General features: G+C 32.4%; 1 protein-coding gene across 1 annotated transcript; it reads left to right on the top strand.

The window, feature by feature from the left end:
• The first annotated feature begins 3,882 nt into the window (after positions 1 to 3,882).
• LOC132269840 (pectinesterase 1-like) lies at positions 3,883 to 6,051 on the top strand. Its single transcript, XM_059771075.1, has 4 exons — positions 3,883 to 4,440; positions 4,538 to 4,744; positions 4,846 to 5,087; positions 5,606 to 6,051. Exons 1-4 carry the CDS (start codon positions 3,883 to 3,885, stop codon positions 5,763 to 5,765), a joined length of 1,167 nt encoding a protein of 388 aa, XP_059627058.1. The 3' UTR covers positions 5,766 to 6,051.
• Positions 6,052 to 26,530: the final 20,479 nt, after the last annotated feature.

Below are 26,530 nucleotides of genomic sequence, written 5' to 3'. Positions count from 1 at the left end.
TCTCTCTTATACATTTATATATTACTAATGTTAAAGCTCGTTTGGGAGCACTTTAATTAATAAACTTCGCAAAAAAATAGAGTTGTTAAAAAATTACTGCTAGTAAAAAATATGTTATGTGTTCGGTGACACATTATAATACGTACTTTTCATAAATAAATTATTTTTTAATTTATTTGATAACAATTATTTGCTAATAACAATTTTATTAATGAGTGAGTGTAATTGTTTTTTAAAAAATAAAAAATAACAAAATTATATAATAAAAATGAGTTACCTAAAATATGTTTCACCGAACAAAGTTCCAAATTCTAACGTTATTTAAAAACTCTAACGAGTTTTACTAAAAGTGTTTTTAATAATTATTAAATACATTTAAATATAATTTTTATAATAAAAACATTTTTCAATAATAAAGAAGCAGTACCGAATTCAAAATTGTAACTAAATTATTCAAACCAGTCAAAATTGTAACACCAAACCTCTTCTTTTTCTTTTCTTTTTTTTTTTATTTTTTTTAATTTCTTTCTTGTACACGCTTGAGGGCTTGAAAACATTTGATTGGTTGTTATATTAGAGCCGTCATCCATTTTTGAAGCTTAAAAGGTCAACACGTGATCTACAGTTATGTGTAAATTGAAGCAGACACGTAGGCACCTCACCCAACTGGGATGGAGCTTCATCGGAGAGAGTACGTGGAACCTTCCACGAATGTCTAGAGAAAGTCTTGATGTTGACTTTCACACGTGTTTGACAGTTGTGACGAATGTTGACTTTCGTGCGAGCACTGTAACACGAATTGGTGGTTGCTAGGTTGGATTGCAATTTAACAAAATATACTATAAGATTAAGATAAATTGAGATTTGTGAGTGAAGATTCACACGAGACATGATTGATTCTTGAGTTTTTTGTCTTTTGAAATTCAAGCAACATGATTATTTATCAAAGCTAAAAAATAAATAAATAAGCCAGGACATGTGGATGAGAATATGAAATTAATGAATATGAAAACTTTTTACAATACTTTTTGACAAATAGTTCAAGTATAAAACTTTTCAATTTTATCAAAGATTCAAAGTTTGTTATGACACTAATTATATGTAAACTAAAAATTATTTAAAATTATAGTTGCGACGAATCTTGGCTTAAAATACCGTTTGGATGTAAAGTAAAAATCATTTTAAGATTGAAATCAATTGAGATTTGAGAGTGAAGATTCACACGAGACATAATAAATTCTTGAGTTTTTTGTCTTTTGAAATCAAACAACATGATTATTTATCAAAGCTTTAAAAAAAATTAAAAAAGCCAAGACAGGTGGATGAGAATATGAGATTAATGAATATAAAGCATCTTACCATGCTTTTTGACAAATATTTCAAGCATAAAACTTTTCAATTTTATCAAAGATTCAAAGTTTGTTATGACACCAATAGTTTTTAGATGTAAATTAAAAATTATAGTTGCGATGAATCTCGACTTAAAATACAATTTAGATGTAAACTAAAAACCATTTTCAAGATAAATTTCAAAGATTCTTTAGCAAACCAATCTCAACCTTCTTACTTTTTATAGATTAATATGTCAAATATTTCTAGGAGTTGTTATTATATATCACAACAAAGCCAAGGTTTTTTTTTTTTTTAATATATTATTTTTCACAAAGAATTGGACTCAAATCTAACATGTTAATATATTGCTATATTGTCCTTGGGCTTAGTTTGCACTTGGGTTATCTGTAATATGTTGTTAGCATTGGGCTAACTTGCCATTTCTAATGGCATGTATATGCGTCAAAATTTATATATAGACTAAAGGCCAAGTCCAAACACAGCTGATGTCTAAGTAGTGAGTACACCCCATTTGGAAAGCATGCATTACTCTTTCTCGATGCTCCTAAGTGGATCATCTTTCATGAGAAGAGTAGTATTTTTTTTTTTTTTGAATTGAAAGATGTATTAAATAATTTATTTTATTTTTCACAAATCTTAAAAAATTGTTCCAATTCAATGGTTAAATAAGAAAAGCTTACAACTCTTCCCCATGAAAAGGTTCTTAAGAGCATTACTCTGTTTTTTCAAATTCTAAAATTTTATTATTTCATATTGCTAATGAACTGAATCACAGCTAGATTGGATTCATGAAAGACTCGGTTCTCATATTTCTCAAATCAAAAGAAAACTCAATTAGGCAAGGTTATCGGGGGAGGAAGAGGGATGCATGTGGAGGAAAGATAAAACAGAAAGAATAAATTTCATTCATTTGATAGAGTTGATTAGAAAAGAAGTTTCTTCCTTTGTACCGAACCAAGTAGAAGTCTCGAACTTTTTTCACCTCTTCTCATGCTAAATCTACATAACCTTTTCCCACTTATAAAATTAAAATATGTTGTCTAGTAATAGATTGTTCAACAAAGCAAGACCATCCAACAATTTATTAAAACTAATATCCAAAAGAGATGTATAAAATTGAGATAGAAAAAGGGAGTGAGAGTTATGACTTAAATCACACAATTATTCTCAATGATAGCTGCTCACACGCTTTGAGCACACTCCTGCTCTTAAATTCCACTTAAATTTTGTCGCTTTCGCGAAGAGCAGAGCTACTGAAAGGCTAACCTGGGTTATAACCTAAGTCCAATTTATTTTTTTTATAAATATTATTGTACATCAGTTCACAACACGGTCCATATGCAATACTACTCTTCCTCTTATTTCGGTTCATATGCAATACTACTCTTTCTTTTAATTCAATCCACTTCACAATTCTAACTTCACCCCTATTTTTGCGGCTACTGCTCTTTCCGTGACTTAGAGTATGACCATCATTTTTTATATATAATAAGTAAATATTATATTAAATGTAAATATATATGTTGTCCAAGAGACCACTTGCATTTATAATGAATGTTCAATTTATAGTAGCGGGTGTGGGGAATAAAACGGGTGTTCTTGGCAGTTGGCGGGTGGGGAAAAAAAATGGGTCTTACAAAACAGGTTTTCTTGGCACTTGGCATAGGGTAAGGAACAAAATGGGCCTTCTTGATAGTTGGCACCTCATCATTTATTGTACTTGAAAGTGAATGTAACGTAAAATCCATAAAAAAAAAAAATGTAAAAAAAGAAAGGTGAATGTAACGATCCTAACGAAAGATATTACGTGCTAACGAAAGATATTACGTGGGTAGGAGGACATGACCAAAAATTATTGCATTGCAGTTAGTTAAATAAGATATTATGTAGGTTTTAATCATTCACAAATTTTTAGACAATTAAAAAATTAAATAAAAAAAATACATTTAGTTGCAGGGCATCCTCGATTTTTCCGCCATCTAATAATTTCTCATGTTATTGATATTATCCACCCAATTAACATAATTCATTCAATAAAATTCCCCGCTTGCATAAATGATTAATAAAAAAAACAACGGCTCACAAAAGATGTTCCTGTAACTATACATGTTTTTTTATTTATTTATTTTTTTTACCTTCAGAAAAAAAAAAAAAAAAAAAAAAAAAAAAAAAAAAAAACACGAATTTCGTCAACATTGACCCAAAATAGAGACTTTTAATTTTTCCTTAAAATATATGATTTTGGGGGACATGTTGCTGGCTGTAAATGTAATAATGCATTAGCCATTGAAACTTTTTATCCACTTTTAGGGATGCTTAGTAACTTCATGATCTATATCACAATCTAATTAGAACCGCAGGGTACAGGCGACGAATACTCCATATCACATGTTCACTTCTCTCATGTCTATAGCCTTTATATATATATACACACACACAAACACATGTATCTAACCCTCCACTAATCAACCATTAATTCATCAAATATATATTCAAAGAAGCAACACGCAAAACACAACACCACAGAACATGGCCGCGGCAAAAATTACACACATTGCTGTCCTCCTTGCACTTCTTTTCAGCATTATTTCCACCACCCGGTGTCGTCTCATCGGAGTCATTCATAATGATTCCGATGACATTGATAATGACTCGGATGACAATGACTCCGATGAGACGACAACAATCCCGGCCGATGAGGGCCAAGTGGACAGTTGGTTTAAGAGCAATGTGAAACCGTATACCGACCGGAAGGACAGTTTGGACCCTGCTCTTGTGGCGGCCGAGGCCAATTCCAAACTGCTTAAGGTGAGGAAAGATGGAGGTGGCGATTTCAGGACGGTGAGTGAAGCACTTAAGAGAATCCCAGATCACAACACTCAACGAGTCGTCGTGTTGATTGGGCCCGGAACATATACCGAGAAAATCAAGATTGATCGAGCCAAGCCATTTGTCACCTTGTACGGTGACCAAAAAAATATGCCAACTTTGATTTTTGGCGATACAGCAGCCCAGAAAGGAACTCTGGACAGTGCTTCATTGACAGTTGAAGCTGATTACTTCAATGCTGTTAATCTTATTATTGGGGTCTGTACTCTGTATATACATATTATAAAGCACTGTCATATGTTGTCTGCTTTTTCTTCCTTAATTAATTTACATGCATGCATGTATGTGTATCCAGAATTCGGCACCAAGGCCGGACGGCAAGAAAAAGGATGCACAGGCTGTGGCGTTGAGAATCTCCGGCGACAAGACGGCATTCTATAACTGCAAAGTCCTTGGATTTCAAGACACCCTTTGTGACGACAAAGGCAAACATTTCTTCAAGGACTGCTACATTGAAGGCACTGTTGATTTCATCTTTGGCAACGGCAAATCTCTATATTTGGTTGGTATTAAGTGACATTTGTTTTTTTTTTTTTTTTTGAAATTGCACATACATTGGTGTTCGCTTGCTATATTAATAGTGTAATGAATGTTTTGATGCAGAGCACAGAATTACATGTGATAGAAGGTGACGGTATGGCAATGATCACGGCACAAGCAAGACATACCGATTCAGAAGATGCCGGCTACTCATTTGTCCATTGCAAAGTTACTGGCGCAGGCAAACATGCTGCCTTAAGCAGAGCTTGGATGCCTTACTCCAAGGTAATATATGCCTACACTGAAATGAGTGATGCGGTCAAGCCCGAAGGATGGTCAAATAACTTCCACCCGGAAAATGAAAAGTGAGCCGACATCCTTGTTTAGATACGGAGTATTATATATGCATATGCAATTACTCTATCAATTATCATTTTTCAATTTTGGAATCAATTATTTCCGCAAAAGTTTCTAATTGTTGGATGTAGTAATGAGACCCACCTGATGAATGATTCAACGACTGAAAAACTTGGAGTTACAATCATTTGAAATATTGCAAACTTTCATAACTATATAGTACTTCTTATTTTAGTTTTATGAAAACTATTCTCAAAAATTTGTTTTCAAATATACTTTAGTTATCTTAAAAATAAGCTTTTTGTAATTGTGTTTTTGAAAAATCGAACCAAATAAATTTTTTTTTTTTATAATTTTTATTTTTCAAAAAATTGAACCAAAGCTCTCCATTGTCTTATGAGACTTAAACCCCGGCCACTGTCGTTGGTACCGGCTCCATTAACTCTTGCTTTCAAGTATACTGCTATATATTATATCTGTACTTTAGTTGGTACAAATTAATAGGTCATGATGGGCTTAATTGCAGGTCAGTTACTTATGGAGAATACAAGAATAAGGGTCCAGGGTCCAATGCTGGTGGCAGAGCTAAATTCTCGAAGCAGCTAAATGATGGAGATATTAAACCCTATATCACCCTTACCTTTATAGACGGTTCCAAGTGGCTGCTTCCTCCTTACAAATTTTAGAACCTATTGTAGGAATAGGAACATAACTTTGGCATTAAGCTGCAGGAAAGGCTTGTCTGAGAAATAATGTATGTATTATATATATATAGAGAGAGACACTCACTGAGAATATATATAGAGAGAGAGAGGGAGAAAAAAAGAGATGCGCGTATATATATATATATATATATATATAATATTTATAGCAAGATGTCCAGACATCTTGAAAGGCTTCATGGTCTTCTATTTTCAGCTGTATAAGAGAGTTATAGTTCCACATAGGATTAAAATTTAATGAGCAAATGTACCAAGGGCAACCTTTTCTTGAATAGAGGGTTTTGTTCATTTTGAATTCAAGCACATTGATATTAGAGTCATGATTTTCAAAATGCGACATTTAATTTGGGATGAAAGTATTAATATTATAGTGATATATATATTTCTAAGCTCTCTGGCTGGATGGTTAGTGACGGTGATATGAACAAGAGTTTTGACACGTGTCAATTGCAATAATCTACCATTTGTGATAGTTATCTCTTTAGATAAATACCAATAAAAAAAATATATTTAACTGATCAATTAATTTTAAGTGGGTTTCGACTAATTAAATAATTTAAACTGACCTATGAAAGTGGACATGAGCCGGTTAGAAAATCAAAATAAACTCTTGGCCATATTTTGTGGTGGGTAAAGTTACTCTTGTAGAGGCCCAACTGATCTTTAAATGTTTGATCAAAGAAGAATAATTTGACTTATTGTCCAATTAAACAGTCATAAAGTCATCATAAGATTGTGTACAAGAATATATATCTTTAAAAATCCTTATGCGAGTAGCAATTTCTATTTCTTCTTGCTTTCTACTATTGCAAAAGTGAGATCTTTTGTCTCAATCAAATCTCCATATTGTTTAATTAAAGTTTTATCAAATCTTTGATTTTTTATAAACAATTTGTTGAGGGAATTTTTTATTTTTATTTTAGATCTACTACAAATCAAGAAATGTTTGAAGCGGGACTTGTTTGATTCTATTTTTGTTCTTTTGACATGTTCTTTATTTTATTTTATTTATTATTATTATTTTATATTTTGATATGCATATATATAAGTTGGTTCATCACTTCATTTGTATTTTTCATCTTAAATTTTACGGGAAAGGATCATCTCTAAGGAAATTTCTCTTTTAGCATCTCCAAGTATTTAATAATACCGCTGTTATAGTGTCACATCACCAACCTACCATTCCATCATTAATTTACCAAAATTAATTAATTAACTAATAAATATGGTATCTTTTGAACTAAAATTTCAAAGAAAATAATTAGGGCGATTTTCCATCCCACTAACTTTTACTTTACTTTTTTGCAAATTCAATTTTAAGAGTAAAATGAACATTTTTTTTTTCATAGTTGTCTGATGCAGTGAAATTTATATTCTTATTCACAAATTCTAAAAAAAAGAATTATACCCTAATTTTCAGATTTTTACTCACACCCTTAATTAAATTATTTTCAACTGTAAATTCCGAAACTAATTCAATTGTAGCAAGGTAACTAATTGGATGAGAAAGAACCACGACATTTTTTAGTCCAAAAGATACCATATTTATTAACCCAGAAAAAACTGAAATCTTTGTTGCAGTGGATAAAACTTTGGAAGGTAGAAGAAATCCAGATGAGATGACCTTTGAGTTATCTGATGTACCAAGTTCTTAAAATACTTTCTCAACTCAAAAAAAATTGTGAAATATTCCTTAAATTGTAGCGAATAAAGATTGATGATAGTAGAGGAAAATCGAAAGAGGGAACCTTAATGGTAATTGGTATCTTGAAAATTTTAGTGCCAACAAGTAAAGTGCAAGTTTTAGGGCGATGATAAATTGCCGTAATTGTTATCTTGGAAATTTTAGCCCAAAAGATGCTATATTTATTAGTTAATTAATTAAATTTGGTAAATTAATGATGGAATGGTAAGTTGGTGATGTGGCGCTATAAAATACTTAGAGATGCTAGGAGATAAATTTCCTTAGAGAGGATCCGTTCCCAAATTTCACCCTCTACCATTTCTATCTATACCAAACAAATGAGAACATGCAATTTGGGTGTGTACATGAGAAAGAGATTAAGTTTAGAAATAAAGGATTTGCAATATATATATATATATATATATATTCTTAATTGGAACTCACACACATATGTTCTCCATAAAAGTTTGAACTCCTGACCTCTCTTTGGAAAGTAAGAGTTTGGTGCCACTAGGCCACTCACCTGTTGGCAAGATTTAGCTTTCTAAAACAATTCTCACAAATTTGAAAAAATAGAAAATAGTTTTTATAAATATAAATATTTTTATTTATAAAAAAGGTGTTTAGAAAACTACAACCAAATAAAATTCTATATAATTTTTAAACTACTACGTTTTAAGGACAACTTTGTAAAAACACACTGGAAATTAATTGAGTTGGACAACCGTGAATAGTTGACAGCTTTTCAAAAGATGATAAGTCTAGTTTTGGCCATGGTTGTCAAAATCCTGATTCCGAGTCATAGAATCGCACGATTCTACGATTTATAATCCAAAATCGATCCAAATCTTAACAAAATCGTTCAATTTGTAGAATTGGGGGTAGAATCGTAGAATCTCGTACGATTTTACCTGATTCTACAAATTTCATAATACTAACCCCAATTTAACCCTAACTTCATAGTACACGTCTAGATTGTTTGTTATTCAATCTTGATTCATGGAAGTCCTAAAGGTTTCATCACTCCGATTATACTATAGGTGAAAAGAAGAGGGGAATTCATTGGACAATCACAAAAATCAGATTAAAATCACATAAATAGGCGATTATAACATGATACCTTCGTCCTTGCTCGTTGGTAGAACTGGTCGCTGGACTTCGTCGGTTGCTTCTCGTCGGTCATTGCTTCATCAGTTGCTGTTCTCAGGTCGTTGGTCTTCGTCAGTTGCTGGTCTTCGTTAGTCGCAGCTCATTGATCGCTCCCCTCTAGTCGCCGCTCGCTGATGGCCGATCGTTGGCTGTTGCTCCCCTTTGCTTCGTCGATGCTCCTTTCTTCTTCGTCGTTCCCTTTTCGTTTGTGTTTGAGGCTTGTCTATGTTTGAGGTTTTTTTATTTTTTATTTATCTATATATTTTTTGCTCCCCTAATAATGAAATGCTTCATAATAGATATGTAAATGAAGTTTTTTATTTTTTATTTATCTATATAATTTTTTTTAGTGTAATTTTAAGTGTGCCCAATTTGGGGGGAGGGTAAAATAATTTGGGAGAAGTCTTTTTACTTATTCGTGGGATAAAAAATATCCCTTAAATGTCAAAATTTATCCCTTGATAGGCTATATTGAGGTTAGATATGTTTGGTGGTGTGTTTTGGCTTTATTTTTGTTATATTTTACAGATTTTATTGTTTAAGAAGTTAATTTTAATTATTTTTTCACAATTTAATAGAACCTTACAATTCGATTCTACGGAGCCAAAATGCACAACTAGCTGGAAGATAAGCCCCTCTGCCTCTGGTTCACAAATGATAAGTCTAGTTCTGGCCTACAAAGTTGTTGTAGCTTGGTACGATTTAACAAATAAAGATATAAGCTATGTTTGATACCTGCTAGCCTACTTCCACTTTCTTGATTGATTATACCATCCAATAACACTTAGGGCGGAATCAGGATTGCAAAATAGGACACTAAAGATAATAAGAAAATTTGAAGATGAACACAATAATTCTTATGATAAAGATATGTTATATATATATTAAAAAATAGACCAAAAAATGATGATGTTCTCATATATCAAATCAAGTTTTTCAAGGGATAAAAATTAAAAATCACATGTAAATATAGTATTCTTCTTCTTCTACGTATTCTCTTTATTGATTTTTTTTATCTATATTTGTTCAAAAAGATGAGAAATTGAACCCCCACTCAAGTCTCTACAATTTCCTTACTAGACCCCCAAACAGGCCAAATCCTACGAGGAAAAATACCACCGAGTGTTGAGGGGAAGTAGTTGAAGAGTAGTATAAATTGATTACACATCACATATGGATTGGGCTGATAAGAAAAGGAAGAATAATATTATGGATTGGGCTTATAGGAAGAGAAACAATTAGTACGAAAAATTGATTACATATGGACTAGACTAATAAAAATAGTAGTCCTAATTTTTTTTTTTTTTAAAATTAAACCTAGGCTATAGCCTAGGTTAGCCAATTAAAAGCTCCCCAATTTGAACACTAAATTTAGTTTGCTCCTAGTTAGTCACTTTCTTGCTTGATTATATATATATATATATATATATCTGGAAAAAAAAAAAAAAAAATCAGATCTAAACTTAGAGACAAGTTCTGCGTTGGGGATTTTTTTTTTTTGTTTTTTTAAGGATAAATTGGTAATATTAAAAAAAATTGAAAATTGAAAATTGTGATGTATTACTTAAAAAGTATCCACTCTTCAATTGTCCCTGTAAGCGGTCACAGGGAGCAAACTAAATTTATTGCTACAGTATAATATCAATTAAATTAAATGCTGTCTGATAGGAGAAACCGGCTCAAATTGGTTTTTTTAAACAAAATTATGATTTTTAATTTTTTTATTGAAAAATATCTTTTGCACGTATATTAAAAACATTTGTAGGTACTACAATTTTTTATTTATTTAAAAATTAGGTCTTTTATGAAGCCAAAGAGTGTCACCAGTGAATAAATTAATAAGGTATTTTTGACACCCTAAGGCGTCATTAATAAAGAGGACCGTGAACCGAACTGATTAGCATTTATTACACAAAATAAAGTCATTTGGCTTTAAAACGTTTTCCATAACCAACATGCCATTTAAAAAAAAAAAAAAAAAGGAAAAAGAAAAACACTACTTATTTTCAGTATTGTTTTCTCCTTTTTTTCGGGATACATAAACATATATTTGCCAAATTTTATATAAAGAGGATCGTGGAACTGAACTGAATCATACCGGTCTTCATAGTTTAGTACGATTTGGTTCTATGGCCCAACAATTTCAGTTATGGTTTCAATTTATTAAGAACTGATGAGAAACGATTCAGTTCTTGTTTAGACAGAACTGCACTGATACCGATCATGTGCACCCTTAATATAATACACTTGTACATATAAAACTCTAGTATATGCTTTATTGTATATACAGGAACTTAGTCAAATAAATTAGAAAGGGTAAAATTGGCCTGCGAATGCTAATTCCATTTATATATGTAGGCACTTTTTCATGAGCCCGACAACACCTGTGATATCCCTAATTTCTGAATGCAGGTTGGCCAGACTCACACCTAAATACCCGAGGATATAAAAAACAAATCGACAATAAACAAACACAGAGTACAAACGAATAAAGAAGAATAAATAAAATGCTGACAAGAAACTAAAATGATAATCTAATAATAAACCTCATAATATAATTCCATTAATTAATAAAATCTTCTGATACAACTGATCCTCCAAAATACAACTCGGGAATCTATATTGTGTGGACCCTTAGAAAATCCAAACTAAACAAATGATAGTAATAACTGTCTAAATTAGGAAACTGAATCATAAAGGAACTCCTATGTAGCATCAGAGGAATGAAGTAGATTGATCCCCGCTCAGCACGAATAACCTCTATTCCTGACGAACACCTGAAAATAATGGTGGGTCAGGCTCACAAACAAGTTCTACTCTACTACAGTCCAAGCAGAGATTCGATACACGTATACTTCCTAGTCAATTCAACAGTAAATAGCAGTCCGTATATATATATATACACACTAAAGGAACCTCACTAGATTATAGGGTTGTATCAACCTGAATAATAGACAACATGCAAAACGATATAGTGGGCATGAGTACCTAGACCTACCGGGGTACACAACTATACTATATCTAGTTACACATCCCTGGCGATATACGCGCCCTAACTACTGATCCTGAGACTCAAGCTCATATCATGACACTATACTTATGTATATATAATTTAGTAACCATCCTATCCAGTATAAATTAATCGTGCATAAGTCATTCAACTTGTTCAGCTGACCTGACTTAAATACAAGTAGGACTTAACATTTTAGTTAATCCATTCCCTTATATAATAAATTAATCATCCATAAGTCATTCAACTTGTTCAGTTGACCTGACTTGAATATAAGTAGGATTTAACATTTTTATTAATCCATTCCCTTATATAAAATAGGTAGGACTTAACTGATAAGTTAATCCGTCCCTAGAATGCCACAGTCCTATACCGGTGCATTAAACCACACAATCCAACAATTGATGTAACGATTAAGGAAATATATCAAACAATCCAGAAATAACTATGATAATATGATATTAAGTTATCACAAAATATGAATGACTTATTATTTATTTAAACTTTCTATATCATATGTCCTACACAAACTGAATCTTATATATGATGATATTTTATTATACCGTCAAATAAGTATTCTCCATATCCAATTCATCCTACACATTTAATCTCAATTGCTAAAATATTTTAAAAGATTAAATCCATTTGTTTGTTTAAAACATTCAAATAGCAAACATCATTATGATTGAGTCTATTTAAATTTATTTAAACCCAAACCTAGTTCCTATTTAATGTTCAGGAATCCTAGGCATGTTTCTACGTTCCATCATTCCACAGATATGAAAAATACATAATTTAAACATATAAAAATTCACACCGGAAATCAAATCAAAATCATCCATTTATCAATTCATAACACAAGAACAGATATGAACCAATTTCATAAAACCTATGTTCTAATCCAATTGAACATGCATAATTATTTAATTTTATGTGTTTAATAAATCCTGGAATTTCCTAGGCATGTATAGAAACACAAATCAAAGGGAAAGAGATAGAAGAAGAACTTGCCTTAAACTTTCGGATCGAAAGTTACACTTCTTCTTCCTTGATCTTCTTTCTACAGGGTTTTTCTCCTCCTTCCTTCCTTTTCCTCCTTCCCTCTCTAACTCTCTCTTTCTAGAATATATCACGTGAATATTTCTAACCCCCTTTTACAACCTATAGCAATATATTTATAGGCTAAATAAAATAACCCTAACCCTTTTCCCAATCCAAGTCAACTTAAAAAAATAAATATTAAAATATTAAAAAGGTAAGTAAAATATGTTACGTATATAATTTATGTATATCTTTATTAAATAAGTAAATTATACACATCCCACTATTTATTAATGGATTATCCAATAATACTTAAGTTAGCATAATATTATAAAGTAACTTAAAACATAACACGTATCAAATCCATGTATATTTTTATTATTTAAATATAAAACATATACATCAGATTAAATATTACTACCCAAGTTACCATAAAAGTAATTAATAAATTATTTTTCCTTTTATGTATATTAATTAAAAAGGTAAGTAAAATATGTTACGTATATAATTTATGTATATCTTTATTAAATAATAAATTATACACATCTCATTATTTATTAATGACTTATCTAATAATACTTAAGTTACCATAATATTATAAAGTAACTCAAAACATAACACGTATCAAATCTATGTGTATTTTTATTATTTAAATATAAAACATATACATTAGATTAAATATTACTACCCAAGTTACCATAAAAGTAATTAATAAATTAATTTCCCTTTTATATATATTAAAAAGATAAGTAAAATATGTTACGTATATAATTTATGTATATCTTTGTTAAATAAATAAATTATATACATTCCATTATTTATTAATGGATTATCCAATATAACTTAAGTTACCATAATATTATAAAGTAACTTAAAACATAACACGTATCAAATCTATGTATATTTTTATTATTTAAATATAAAACATATACATCAGATTAAATATTACTTCCCAAGTTATCATAAAAGTAATTAATAAATTACTTTCCTTTATATATATATATATATATATATATACATACACAACTATCCATAGGTAATAATCCATATACATCCAACCTCCTATCTAAGTAGTCCATGGGACCCAATTGGTTAACCCATTACTACTAACCATAACCATAAAAGAAAAATAAAATAAAATAATAAAAGAAAAGAAAATATTTAATTTACAATTAATCAAAACACAATTTAAGCACATAATCTAATTAAACAATTAACACATAGACAAATACAAATAATACATAGACACATAATCAAATAATCAAGTAATACCTAATTCAATTAAACACATAAGCAATTAGTCAAATAATCAATTAAATAATTAAAAATACAATTAAAACAAATAATTAAATACCGAGACTATCTTTTTAAAATTAAGAGTATTACATTCTTCCCCCCTAATAAAAGGAATTCCGTCCTTGGAATTCGTCCTTACTTTCTTCCATTATGCTTGGAAACTGTGAGCAAAAAATATTCTCCTATTCCCAAGTAGACGCAACCTCACTATGAAGGCTCCACTTAGGCCTAGTTTGGTACGGTGGAATGGAATGCAAAGAAAGTGGAATGGAATGGTTTTTATTCCATTCTTGTGTTTGGTGTCTAATTTTAAACTTGGAATCGTCATTCTCCACCATTCTTGGAGAATGGTCATTCCATCAAAATCATTCCACCTTTTTACAAAAGGAATGACCATTCTATTCCAACTTTAAAAAAATACAAACTAAAGAAATATTAAAAAATAAAACCTAACAAATTACAAACCCACGCATCACCATCTACTCCATCAAACAAACCGTCGGCATCATCACATCCTCTGTCAAACCCACCGCCGGCATCATCACCTCTATCAAACCCACAGCCGGCATCATCACATCCTCTGTCAAACCCACTGCCGGCATCATCACCTCTATCAAACCCACCGCCGGCATCATCATCTCATCTATCAAACCCACCGCCGGCATCATCACCTCCTCCATCAAACCGCCGGTGTCATCATCTCCTCCATCAAACCCACCACCGGCATCATCATCTCCTCCATCAAACCCACCGCCTAATCTTGAACTTCAAAGTGATAGACCAAGACACAATAAAAATCAAAAGTAGATCTGAAGCTTTTTTGTTTTTTGGTAAGTTAAAAAAAATGAATAAAAAAAATAAAAAAAAGAAGATCTAAAGCTTTTTTGTGATACTTTCTAAATCTGTTTACATAAGCTTTTTAATTGATTTTGTGAAAGAATTGCTGAAACCATTCTTTCCAAATCAGATCCATCCTCACCCGATCGCACTGAAGTTTCCAAATCGGATCACCATTCTTTCCAAATCGGATCACCATTCTTTCCATCGCCTTTTCTTGCCCCAATCTCTAACACCTCACTTGCCCAGTTTCTACTTTCTCTTTCTATTTATTGCCCCAATTTCATTCTTATATACCTATTTCTATCCACTAGATTGGAAAAAATTTCATGTTAATTTTTTAGTTAATTTTTTTTATTTTTTATTTTTATTAATGATAAAGATGATTTGGAGAAAACAATATAAATGATGAAAAAGGTAAAACATTATAAATTTAATCCATTTTTATTTTTAGCCCAACTAAACAAATAAATGGAAATTATTATTTTACTTTTATACATTCCATTCTAGGTTTGCAATCAAACAAGAGAATGGGAATTATAATTCCCACTCTATGCCATTCTCATTCCATTCCCACCTCTATTCCCATTCTATTCCAATTCATTCCACCACACCAAACTAGCCCTTAAATCCAATATACCAAGTGGTATACAGGGTTCCTATATTTTAAGAAACATAATAATCATACAATGCATAGGTTGTATTAAACAACAGCGTAATCCTCCCATGTCGACAAGGGAATGATCTACATACCTCCAAGTGCCATAGAATATGCGCACAAACTCCTATGCACCCAGCGCTAATAATTTGGTAACGCTAATTCAGAGGCAACTGCCTCAATTGCGAAACACAATCCTCTAAAAGTCAATGTAATAAGTAAAATTGACCTTTCTCCAAAAATCGCCTTTCTTCTTACTTGGAAAACAGAACGAGCAAACTACTCCCCGATAGAAAAACTCTAATATACGAGTTCAACTATTTACAACATCCCACTATCGCCTCCCAACCGCGTGCAGTTCAATACAAAGGGAAGTGTCTCTTTCCGACATATTTTTAAATGAAGTCGAGGTCTAATTGTATAACCCTTACTTCCATTTCCAACCAACAAATGAGAGGTATGCATTGTGAAAGATACAAAACCTCCAAAGTTGTCACAGTAACCTTCTTGTGCCAACAATATCACAGACAAAATTCTGACAACATCTCTCGGTTATTTCCTCCGTCTATAGATATGAAGTAGAGCTATTGCTCCAAAATCTTCATAAAGTTCCTTTGAAATAGCACTTTGCATCCACTAATATGGACATCCACATGCTATAACACCACTATCACTGAACTATAGAACTACTATGAAGTTCTAAAATAAGCATCATTCAAATTTATGTCCTCAAGCGATCTTTCTCAATCCACCACTCGGATTCCATATGGAAAATTGAAATTCCAAATCAATGTTGATGCTTCCCACCGACCGTCACTCCTATTTAGTTCAACTTCCATATTTGTTATAGGAAGTGGCTAAAGATTCCTATGATATCCAATGATCAACTTTCCACCTTTGTAGCAGGTTTTACACTTAGGGCAATTATATATGCATCCTTATCCGAGTCTGTTCACCAAAACCGACATTTGATGTCATGACGTACCTTCTAACCATCTGAGCATACCGAGAAAAATTATAAACTTTCCAGCTCAGTCGCCTGACTGTCATAACACTATCTACAGAAACTACTAAATCCTTCTCTAGTACCTTAAACTCCATCTGAGTAAGGTAACACCTTTTCTAGGGTCAGCTCCGATATTCAAAGTTGACCTCCTAAATTACCTTGGTAATAACAAGTGTTATTATTACACATGCTATAAATTCAACTGATAACTCATCAACTAACCGAAAGACTTATATATCTTATCGGTTGTTGAGAGCATCCACTTCCATAATTGCTTCCACCAGAGGAAACTTGATATAAAGTGTGAATCACCACTTTTATCCATCTAAACCATCTCGTGATCCATTCTATTCATATGAACTGAAAGTCCTACTAGTTCGAAATAGACAAGAACTAAGCTGACCTAACTTATCAGTCAACTAATATCCCATCCAGAATCATAACCCTTGTGCGAAGTTAGCAATCCATTAACTAAATTCGTGGAAAATGCTCTCTCATTTCCACATCAATATAGGGAATGGCTGTAAATGATCTAGTGATCTCTGATGGTCCATCTCGACTATCTAATAAATATTACACTGGGAAACAAAATCACTATGTCCCCCCTCCTGCCTGTCCTCCAAACGTCTATTTCATACTGTGAAGCATCATGTTTCCACTAGGATAAATAAAGAACTAAGAGTTGTGAAACTCAGTCCTTGCATCCTCCATCCAATTTGTCTGCAGAAAGTACCATTAATCCGGTACCACCAGCTTTCGTCTGTACCCATTGTTTAAATTGGAGCATCTTCAAAAGCAAATTCTGTAACTAAATCTATCCACCTCTGATCTGTGATAAACTTACCAATATTGAAAGTCAATCGGTAATTCCATTTATCAATAGTCAACTATGACTTTAACTCAACAAAAGTCAACAAACTACGACCTTTCCATACATACCATGTACCTCATCTTTATATAGGTATTTGTTCTTACCATCTTGTTTTTGACACACCCTGTTTCTTTAAGACAAGTTAGTGTTAAACCGACTTTTTTGTCTAACTTCAAAAGAATATGAAATCTTTCCATCCTCCACATAAATCATCAATTTCCTAGCAATAGCTAATTGTTGCAAATTGTGACTAAAAAAATAATTCTATATTATTTATGGAAATGAAGATACTTAGTTTCCTCCTCCATGTACAACACCGTCAAATTCCTCCTAATGACACACCATCTTGAATAAATTCTTGATTAAGAATTTACTGATGAATATTTGTTCAGTCTCCTATCCTCACTCGGTGTCATTCTAATAAGTACTTAATCCAGTACTAAATCCTCCTTCCGACTTGGTAACAACTTCTGAAATTTTCAAGAAGATGTTCAGCAAATCCAGCACCTCTGATATATCATCGTGGCGTTACAGTGATCTTTATTTACCACTATTTCACGCATACCGAAACATTAACAACCACCAATATCATAGTATTGTAATATGATACGAATCCATACCTAACGTAAAGTATATCAAACTAATCGTACTAGATTATTTGACTCACAGTGATGGTTTAACTATCCCATCCCAAACAATATACTAGAATGACGCATGTCTAGGTCTAATAGATTGGCTAAAATTATGTGTATCTACTATATCCTACAACCGCATGCTCACAAATCTAGCGTAAATAGCGCTATTACTCCATGTTATTAAAACAATAGTTGGCTGATCACACACTTGTGTCCCCAACTAAACCACATACCAAATCCCGAGTAATAAACAAAAAAATAAAATAAAACACGTATGATAAACACAATAAAATAAAATATACTCCTACTTAGGACATCGTTCTTTCTAGAATAGAACGATGTCTAAGAACCCATTTCACCAGGACTTAAAAACAGTGCCTTTTCTGGACATTTTCGAAAAATTCAATCATTTTAAGACTGTATGATCCTCTACAGGCATTATTGGGCCTAATGGTTTTTGTTTTGTTTATTTATTTATTTTTCACTAGTAATAATTTATATAGAATTTGCTCTATGTTATCATTGAAGAAAAGTTGGTAGATTTTTACAAGGAATTGAATATTATAGATGCAAAGTGCCAGAATGTCGCACAGTGCTTTGATTTCAAACTCCAAATATTTCCTAAGCATCCAGTTTGAGTTATGCAGATGTAGAAGTTTGTATTAAAAATAACCTAGATGATGGAGAATAGGTTTTACTTACTCCTTTAACCAATTTTTACTTAACTTAATTTTTTCAAAATAAAACTAAAATCAAATCGACAAAGTAAAAATAATGTGCAAGTAAAGTAAATAAAGTTTGAAAGATGACACCGGAATTTTTAGCGAGAAATCGCTGACCAGTGGAAATTAACCAATTGTTATGGGAAAAACCTCGTGGACTATGTTATCCAGAGCAAACCGATCCACTATGTTTGAAGCAAAGTACACTGAACTTTGACTCAGGCTCACATCCTATCGTTTTAACAATAACTAATTGTTGACAATCCCTGGCTTTGTGACTCCCTCGTCGAACAGCTCTCGACCTTAAGCTTACTCAAGATATTTGTAGAAGGATTACTGGTAGATCAAACAACACTCTACAAATGCTTTGACCCCTTCAAACTGTGATCGAATCGTCTTTAATTCTAAATTTGATGAAGAACAATTAAAATATTGCTTCTCGGAATCTTTGAATCTTCAATTATGCTCCAATTCCGATATGATAAAGAATATCACCCCTAAATCACTCTTGTGTTTTTGTGTGTGCTCTTAAATATAAAATCTGAAAAATCAATTTTGATTTTTTGTTCAAAAATATCTCTCAAAGGCTCTCAAAGGAGTTAAAGAATTTTGTATGCAAAAGCCGTGAAAACCTAAGTGAGAAAACATGTTTTTTTAGACTTTTGAAAACCTAATTGAACTTGGAAACAAGAAAATTTCATTTATGATCAATACAGAAAAAGTCTACCCAAAAGAGAAAGCTAAAACCGACTAGGAAAACAAGTTATATACTATATTGGTCTGAGGGACTTGAACCGGTTCAGGATTTCTTGAACCGGTTCAAGTTGGCCAGAAGTGATTTTTGAAAAATGTCGTTATCACATAAACCAGTTTAGGGTGACTTGAACGAGTTTAAGTTGGCAAGACTTGAACATCACTAAAAAGCTTCTAAAAGTTAAACATGTTTAGAAAAACTTGAACCGGTTCATCTTAGGCATAAAAATCTTTTAGGTCCATATGGTTGGTATTTTGACAGTGGTTACGAGAGGCATATGATAGGAGATAGAACATTGTTTACCATTTTTAAAGAATATTCAGTTGGAACTGTTACTTTTGGTGATAGTAATGCTTCTATTATAAGTGGTAAAGTTAAGATCAAATATCCAAGAATTAGGAAGTTAAAAAACATTCTATATGTTAAAGGTTTAGCTGCTAATTTGTTGAGTATTAGTCAAATCTATGGTGAGGAGTTTCAAGTCAATTTTACTCAACATGGGTGTTTTGTAACTAATGCAAAAAGGTTAATGTGTCTTCAAAGGAAATAGAACTTCTGATAATTGCTATGTTGTTTATTTAGATCCTTCACTTATGTGTTTTTCTGCAGTTACTAATGTGGCAATATTATGGCATAAAAGACTTGTTTTTCTCACTAAACATTTAGAATGATACATATGGATTTGATGAGTCGCATAACACCTAATGGCATTGGAGGAAAAAGATATTTGCTTGTTAAGGTTGATGATTATTCTTGACTTACATTGATTGCCTTTCGTAAGAAAAGTTTGATGCTTTTATGAATTTCAGATTTATTTGCCAACTAATTCAAAATGAGAAGGCAAGGGTATCGAATAATTCATATTAGGAGCAATAATAGAGGTGAATTCAAACCTAAGGAGTTTATTGAATATTGTGATAAGTTTAGCATTAAGCTTGAATTTTCAGCACCTAAAACACCACAATAGAATGGTGTAGTGGAAAGGAAAAATAGGATAATAGCAGGTATGACTCGTACTATGCTTTATGAGAATAAAATTGCTAGTCATTGTTGGGCTGAGTTAGTACATACTGCTAGTCATGTCCTAAATAGAGTATATCTTAGGCCTGGAACTAAAAAGACTTCATATGAACTGTGGTACGATAGAAATCCTACAGTTAAATACTTTAGAGTTTGAAAGTAAATGTTATATCCTTGGAGATATGGAACACTTAGAAAGGCTTTTTGGGTTATTCACAAACAAGTCGGGCTTATAGGGCTTTTAATCTTAGAACTAATGTTGTTATGAAGTCAATTAATGTTGTGTTTGATGATACAAGGCATAAGCTAATCTCTACTCAACTTGATGAGGAGGACACCAATTTTGAAATCGTAGGAAACAGAAAAGAACCTACAATTCATGAGGAAAAAATAGTTGAAAATCTAAGTGGAGAAGGTGAAAAAGATGAAGAGGATGTTGATGAGGAATTAGAAGTCAGCACTGATGAACCTATAGGAATTTCTGCACCTTCATTAGACATTCCCACATCTAGTAGTTCTAGGGTTCGATCGAGTCATGCAATTGACAATATGATAGGCCCATGGGATAAACCATGTACTAAGAATACAGTCCGTAGTGATCAGTGTGGACACTCATGCATTGTAGATGATATAAGACACTTATGTCACATGGCTCAGTTTGAACCAAAGAATGTTGATCAAGCACTTTAAAGTTCTGATTGGCTTATGGCTATGCAAGAAGAGTTGTTTCAATTTGTGAAAAATGATGTGTTAGAATTGGTGCCTTGACCTAGTGTTGTTAGTATCCTAGGAACCAAATGATGTGATAAACATGGTCTTGTAATGCGAAATAAAGCTAGGTAAGTTACACAAGGGTATACTCAGGTTGATTGAATTGATTTTGGTGAAACTTTTGCACCTGTTGCTAGACTTGTGTCTATTTGTCTTCTTTTTGCTCTTGCATGTCACTTTAAATTAAAATTATTTCAAATGGATGTAAAAAGTACTTTTCTCAATGGTATTTTGTAGGAAGAAGTTTATTATCACAACCAAAAGATTTTATTGATCCATATAATCCTGATTATATTTTTCATCTTAAAAGAGCTACTTATGGTTTAAAGCAATTAAACACCTAGAAAATGGTATAAGAAGTTAACTTCTTATCTACTGCACAAGGGCTTTAGAAGAGGGGGAGTAGATAAAACATTGTCTATTTTTAGGAAAGGAAAATATTTTCTTGTTGCTTAAATTTATGTGGATGATATTGTTTTTGGTACTACTTGTGATAACCTTGTTCATGATTGTTTCTTTAATGTGTAGTAATGGATGAAGACTTATATATATATATGGGAGATGGAAGATGGGTATCTAACTTTTAGAACTTGAAGGATACTTTGATGATGATATTATGGAGCTAATTAGCTCTTTGTTTATTGAACTCCTTCTCTAGGTTGTAACTTCTTGTTTTTTTATTTTCCTTATTCCCTCTCTTCTAACCGCATCATTATCAGAGCTTGCACAATGCTCTCGGGCTAACTTACATTGTCTTGTTTTGTGGTGGCTAGCATGGGTAGAAGAAGAAATGGTAATTATATGGTGGGAAATTTGAGAGATGAAAAAGACGATGAACTTATAGCACTTTAAAGACAATTTGAGCAACTAACCATTGTAAGAATGCTAAGAAACAAATATTGAGCACGGTGATATGTTGGAAGATTAATCTAGACTTGTCTAGATTCATCTAAGAAGACCTAGTGATACTTGGGAAGGTGCAAAGAATCTCATAATAATTGCTAGTACATGGAACATGTAATGACCCAGTCATTTGCCTTCCATTCCTTTTTCTTGAAATTTTACGAATGAATTTTTTTCGTTTAATTTTCTTTTTTGAGCTCTGTTTCGTGTCGCTTAGTGTCATCTTGAGTGCTAGGAATTGGTTTCTGAGACTCTTTCATGTGAATTGACAACTTTCTTTGAGGACCGAGTCATTTTCGCATTTTTCGTTTTTCGACACTATTCACTTTTCGTCATTTTCCCTATTTCGTCTTTTTCCCTATTTTGTCTTTTCCCCGTTTGACACTTTATTGGCGTAACCACACTTCTTGTGTTCGGAGTTGGTTTTTGACTTCATGTATCTCAATCTTGAGTGGTTTCCATGAAATACGTATCTTTACTTTTGCAAGAAAGTACTCTGGTTGCTCTCGGTGTCCATAGGGGTATGGATGCAAAGTTCTTTGAAATTATTTTCTTTTCTTGGGGTGTTTTTCGTAAATATCTTTTGAAAATGTTTTATTTCAGGGGTTTTTAAGAAAATATTTTTGGAAGATATTTTTATTCTGGGCCATAAGTGCAGTTTTCACTTTTTGGAGGGGCCATTGTGCAATTAATGAAAGTTATTGCAAAATGTCTTGTTTTGAGCCTGGATCCTCGTACGGGATTTATTTTCACATTTCGTCGAGTTATGTACTCTTGGAATTTCCTCCTGGTCGATGTTTTCCAGTTTCAGGGTTTCTGGCCCCAATTTGCGCCAAACTTATTTTGGGCATAACTTTCTGCTCAGGACTCGGTTTTTGACGCCATTTCTTCCGTTGTTCATATTTTATCATTTTGAATCTTTTTCGTTCACGAAATTTTGCCATTTAAGTGCATTTGCTCAAATTTTTCTTTTTCGGACCTGACGGGGCCCGTTCGGGGCACTTTTTAAGATTTCTATAAAAGGGGGGTGAGATATTTCATTTTTCATCTTCTCCTCTCTTCATGCATGACCTGGAGCTCCCATGGTAGCCCAAGGGGTGCTGCCATATTCTCTCTCCTCTTTTGGTTCACTTTTCCTTGATGGAAAGTCTTCGGCCTTAACGTTTGTTATTCCCCTCGCAGTGCTCTACCTTTTCCCCTTATTAGAATTCAGTTTTGACCATTTCTTGAGTTTGGTTTTGAGGTCAAGTTATGATTTTGATGGGGCTTTCATGGGGGTTATGTTCACGGCATTGTCCCCACAAAACCTAATAGTTTCGTCGGATTCGGAGCCGTTCCATTTTTATGGCATTTGAGATTTTCATCTTAAATTGAGGTAGGAGATGTTCTAGGTTTAAATTCTTGTTATATAGCATACTTGTGATGCTTATAATACTTGTTTGCATGATTAAATATAAAATCTAGAGATTTTATTATTTATTTTTCTTGTACGAGATCTAATTTTCCTGGTTGCTCATGACTTGGTTTAAACATGTAGCATGATTTTATATTGCCCCTTGATATGCCCATTGTCGTGTATTAAAATTGGAACATTTGAATAAGTATTAAAGATTTTATTTAATATTTATCTTAGGTGAAAGATTAATTCACATGGCCTTAACTAGCTTAAAATCAATATGTGTTAGCATATTAAATTAGGCCTTAGCATGCTTTCCAACATAGTTGAATTTGAAAGTGATTGGAGGTGTTTTGAAAATTAGTAATTATTAATTAATTTGCCCCGAGTGCACTATTTCTTCTATTTAAATTCCGACTTGATATTCTTGATTTACATGCCATATAGCTTCACATATATTTGATTTAGAATATTCGGTTAGGTTTTGAAACCTTTTATTTAATTAAATTCCATGTTTAAGATTTAATCCTCATGGTGATATACAACTTGGAATTGTATTGTGGCATACTAGAAAATTAAGTTTTGGTATGGTTGATCACATGTATTAGATTGGGATTTATTGCATGAGAATTGCAACTTTTGTTTTATATTTAACTTTAGTGAAAGTTTAATTCACATGGTTTTAAATTGAATGAAATAAGCTTGTAATGTGATATTACATTAGTCCTTGGCATGTTCTCTAGGATATGTTAAATTGAGAGCATTTGGTTAAGTTTGAAAATTTAGAGATTTTAATTAAAAGAATTAATTAAAATCTATTTTGTGGTCCCATTAGCTTAATTAAGATTTTAACTTGATATTTGTATTGGCCATGACTTGTTTACTAGTATATATTAATTGCGGACCATTTGAAGTTGCTTTAGAACCTTGGTAATTAAATTAGCATGATTTAATTAGAGTTCTACTTTGTTGTTCCAATAACCTAATTGAGTTTTAGAATGGACATAGGTGATGACCTTGCCGTGCCCTTTAACTTGTATTAAATTGAGGTTAATTGAAATTGAATCGAAAATCTAGAGAAAATTGTGTTTATCTATCTAAATTCTATCAATTTGTTCCATGATCTAGTTGTGTTTTAGAAGTGGTTTCTATATTCAAATCATGGACTTAGACTTGTTGTATATTCATTTGGTTATGTTTTGAACATTGGATAACATAGTTGCTATGTTTGTACTCATGAGAATATGTTTTTCTTATTGAATATATTGTTGCCTTGTGTAATGATTTGCACACTAGTATTTAACATCATTCATGCATAGCGTGTAACGAATCGCACACTAAAGATTCGACATTCATCATATCGTATTAGTTGTGGACTTAGAGCATGTATTGTATAGGTTTCCAAATTTGGTTGTGCTTGGTAGATAGTTGATTATTTTACATATTCCTGTTGATATATGCGTTGTTGCACAACTTGTTGATTTTGGAAACTTGGGGATGTCGTTGTTTGGCTATGGCTAGGACGTGGTTCTAGTACGGGGGATAGTCCCTCTATATATAGTCTAGTGCGCACATAGGGAGGTTACCCATGGGCTAATAACCCTAAAGTAACTATGTTGTCGGTCTGATCCGGCGTGACGTCCGAGTATCCACTTTGTTTGACTTCGCATTTCATTTTCAAGTTGATAACTAGATGATGTTGTAACTTGTTGTTCCTTATTTGTCGTTCCATTTTAAGTTACATGATGTTAATTTTGCGAAATTGTGCTTTATGCGTTGTATTGGAAGTCCCAATGTTGGTTAAATTATATCGATATTGAAAATTGTGTTTTGACGTTCTAACATAGCTTAGGATTGATCTTATTGATTCATTTAGAACTTAGACGTTAGGTGGCATGAACCACCACTGTTATTTTGTGCTTTAGATTCTAAGTTGATGGCTTTGAGAATTTATACCTTATTGCATTGTATAACATGCTCTTTTGTTGTTGAATTGCATGGATAATGTGATTCTTGTTAACTTGTATTCAAATATGCTTTTGTCATGTTATATGTATTACTCTAGACCTAATTCAATTGTATTGAAAATGTAATTCATGTTAATATATGCTCAAGCATTCTTCTTGTCATGTTCTTAGATTATCCCAACCATGATTCGTTTCATACATGTATGTATATCATGATTCTTGTTGCTTAGACTCTAAGGTAGCTTAGGATGCTCCCCGAGTCTCATTTAGACATAGACGTTTGGTGGCATGGGCCCCTTTAACATGTTTCACCTTAAGGTGATAAGTTTGTAAAATGCTAGGTCTATGCATGCTGATCTCCTACGAGTAGCTTTATGTTACTCACCCCTACGATACTGGGGCATATTTCAGGTACGAAGACTTGGTTCGTGACGCCTAGCATTCTTTGGATGTCGTGTAGCTTTCAAATTTCCATTTCATGCAAATGTTAGCATGAAATGTCATTTTGTAGACTTATATGTCAAAATATGTAGATTTGATTCCATGTATGTAATGTGTACTTAAGTACACTCCTTTCAATGTATTTGATATGTATGAGATGAGGCCGGAGGCCAATGAACATTATATTGTATTCTATGTACTTTTTAACTTCATGAAATATGGTGAAAATCTTAAAAAATCGCAAGTCATTGCTTCACCATGGTTGCATAGGGTGTGGGAATTCCATTCTCATTCTTTCATAAGGTCTCATAAATCATGTTTGAAGTGTGGCCAAGGGCCAAACAGTCATTTGACCCCATTTTGTATTTTTGGATTCCGAGTTTTCATTCCAAGTTCTATTTTTGCCTTTTTGCCCATTGGGGGGTCGGATTTTGTATCGGTGCTATTTTTAAGTCGTGGACCATTGTTGCACGTCCAAATAGGTAAGTTACGTTTGCGTGCATAGTCGTTTCTGGGCAAAACCTTATTGTTTGTGTTTTGAGCCTCTTGTGAATTCATTTCGCATTTT

This window comes from Cornus florida, unplaced genomic scaffold (genome assembly GCF_030987335.1).
Source record: "Cornus florida cultivar Cherokee Brave unplaced genomic scaffold, ASM3098733v1 CherokeeBrave_3.0.0_Hap2_Chr08, whole genome shotgun sequence".
Lineage (NCBI taxonomy): Eukaryota > Viridiplantae > Streptophyta > Magnoliopsida > Cornales > Cornaceae > Cornus > Cornus florida.
The sequence above is the reverse complement of the archived record's forward strand: the minus strand, read 5'-3'. Positions and strand labels throughout refer to the sequence as shown.

Bases quoted from the DNA above. Each gene is read 5' to 3' on its own strand.
- LOC132269840 (XM_059771075.1), top strand. From the start codon at position 3,883: ATGGCCGCGGCAAAAATTACACACATTGCTGTCCTCCTTGCACTTCTT. The intron at 4,745-4,845 runs GTTGGTATTAAG...GTTTTGATGCAG, and splicing joins ACGGCAAATCTCTATATTTG to AGCACAGAATTACATGTGAT. The intron at 5,088-5,605 runs GTGAGCCGACAT...GCTTAATTGCAG, and splicing joins TTCCACCCGGAAAATGAAAA to GTCAGTTACTTATGGAGAAT.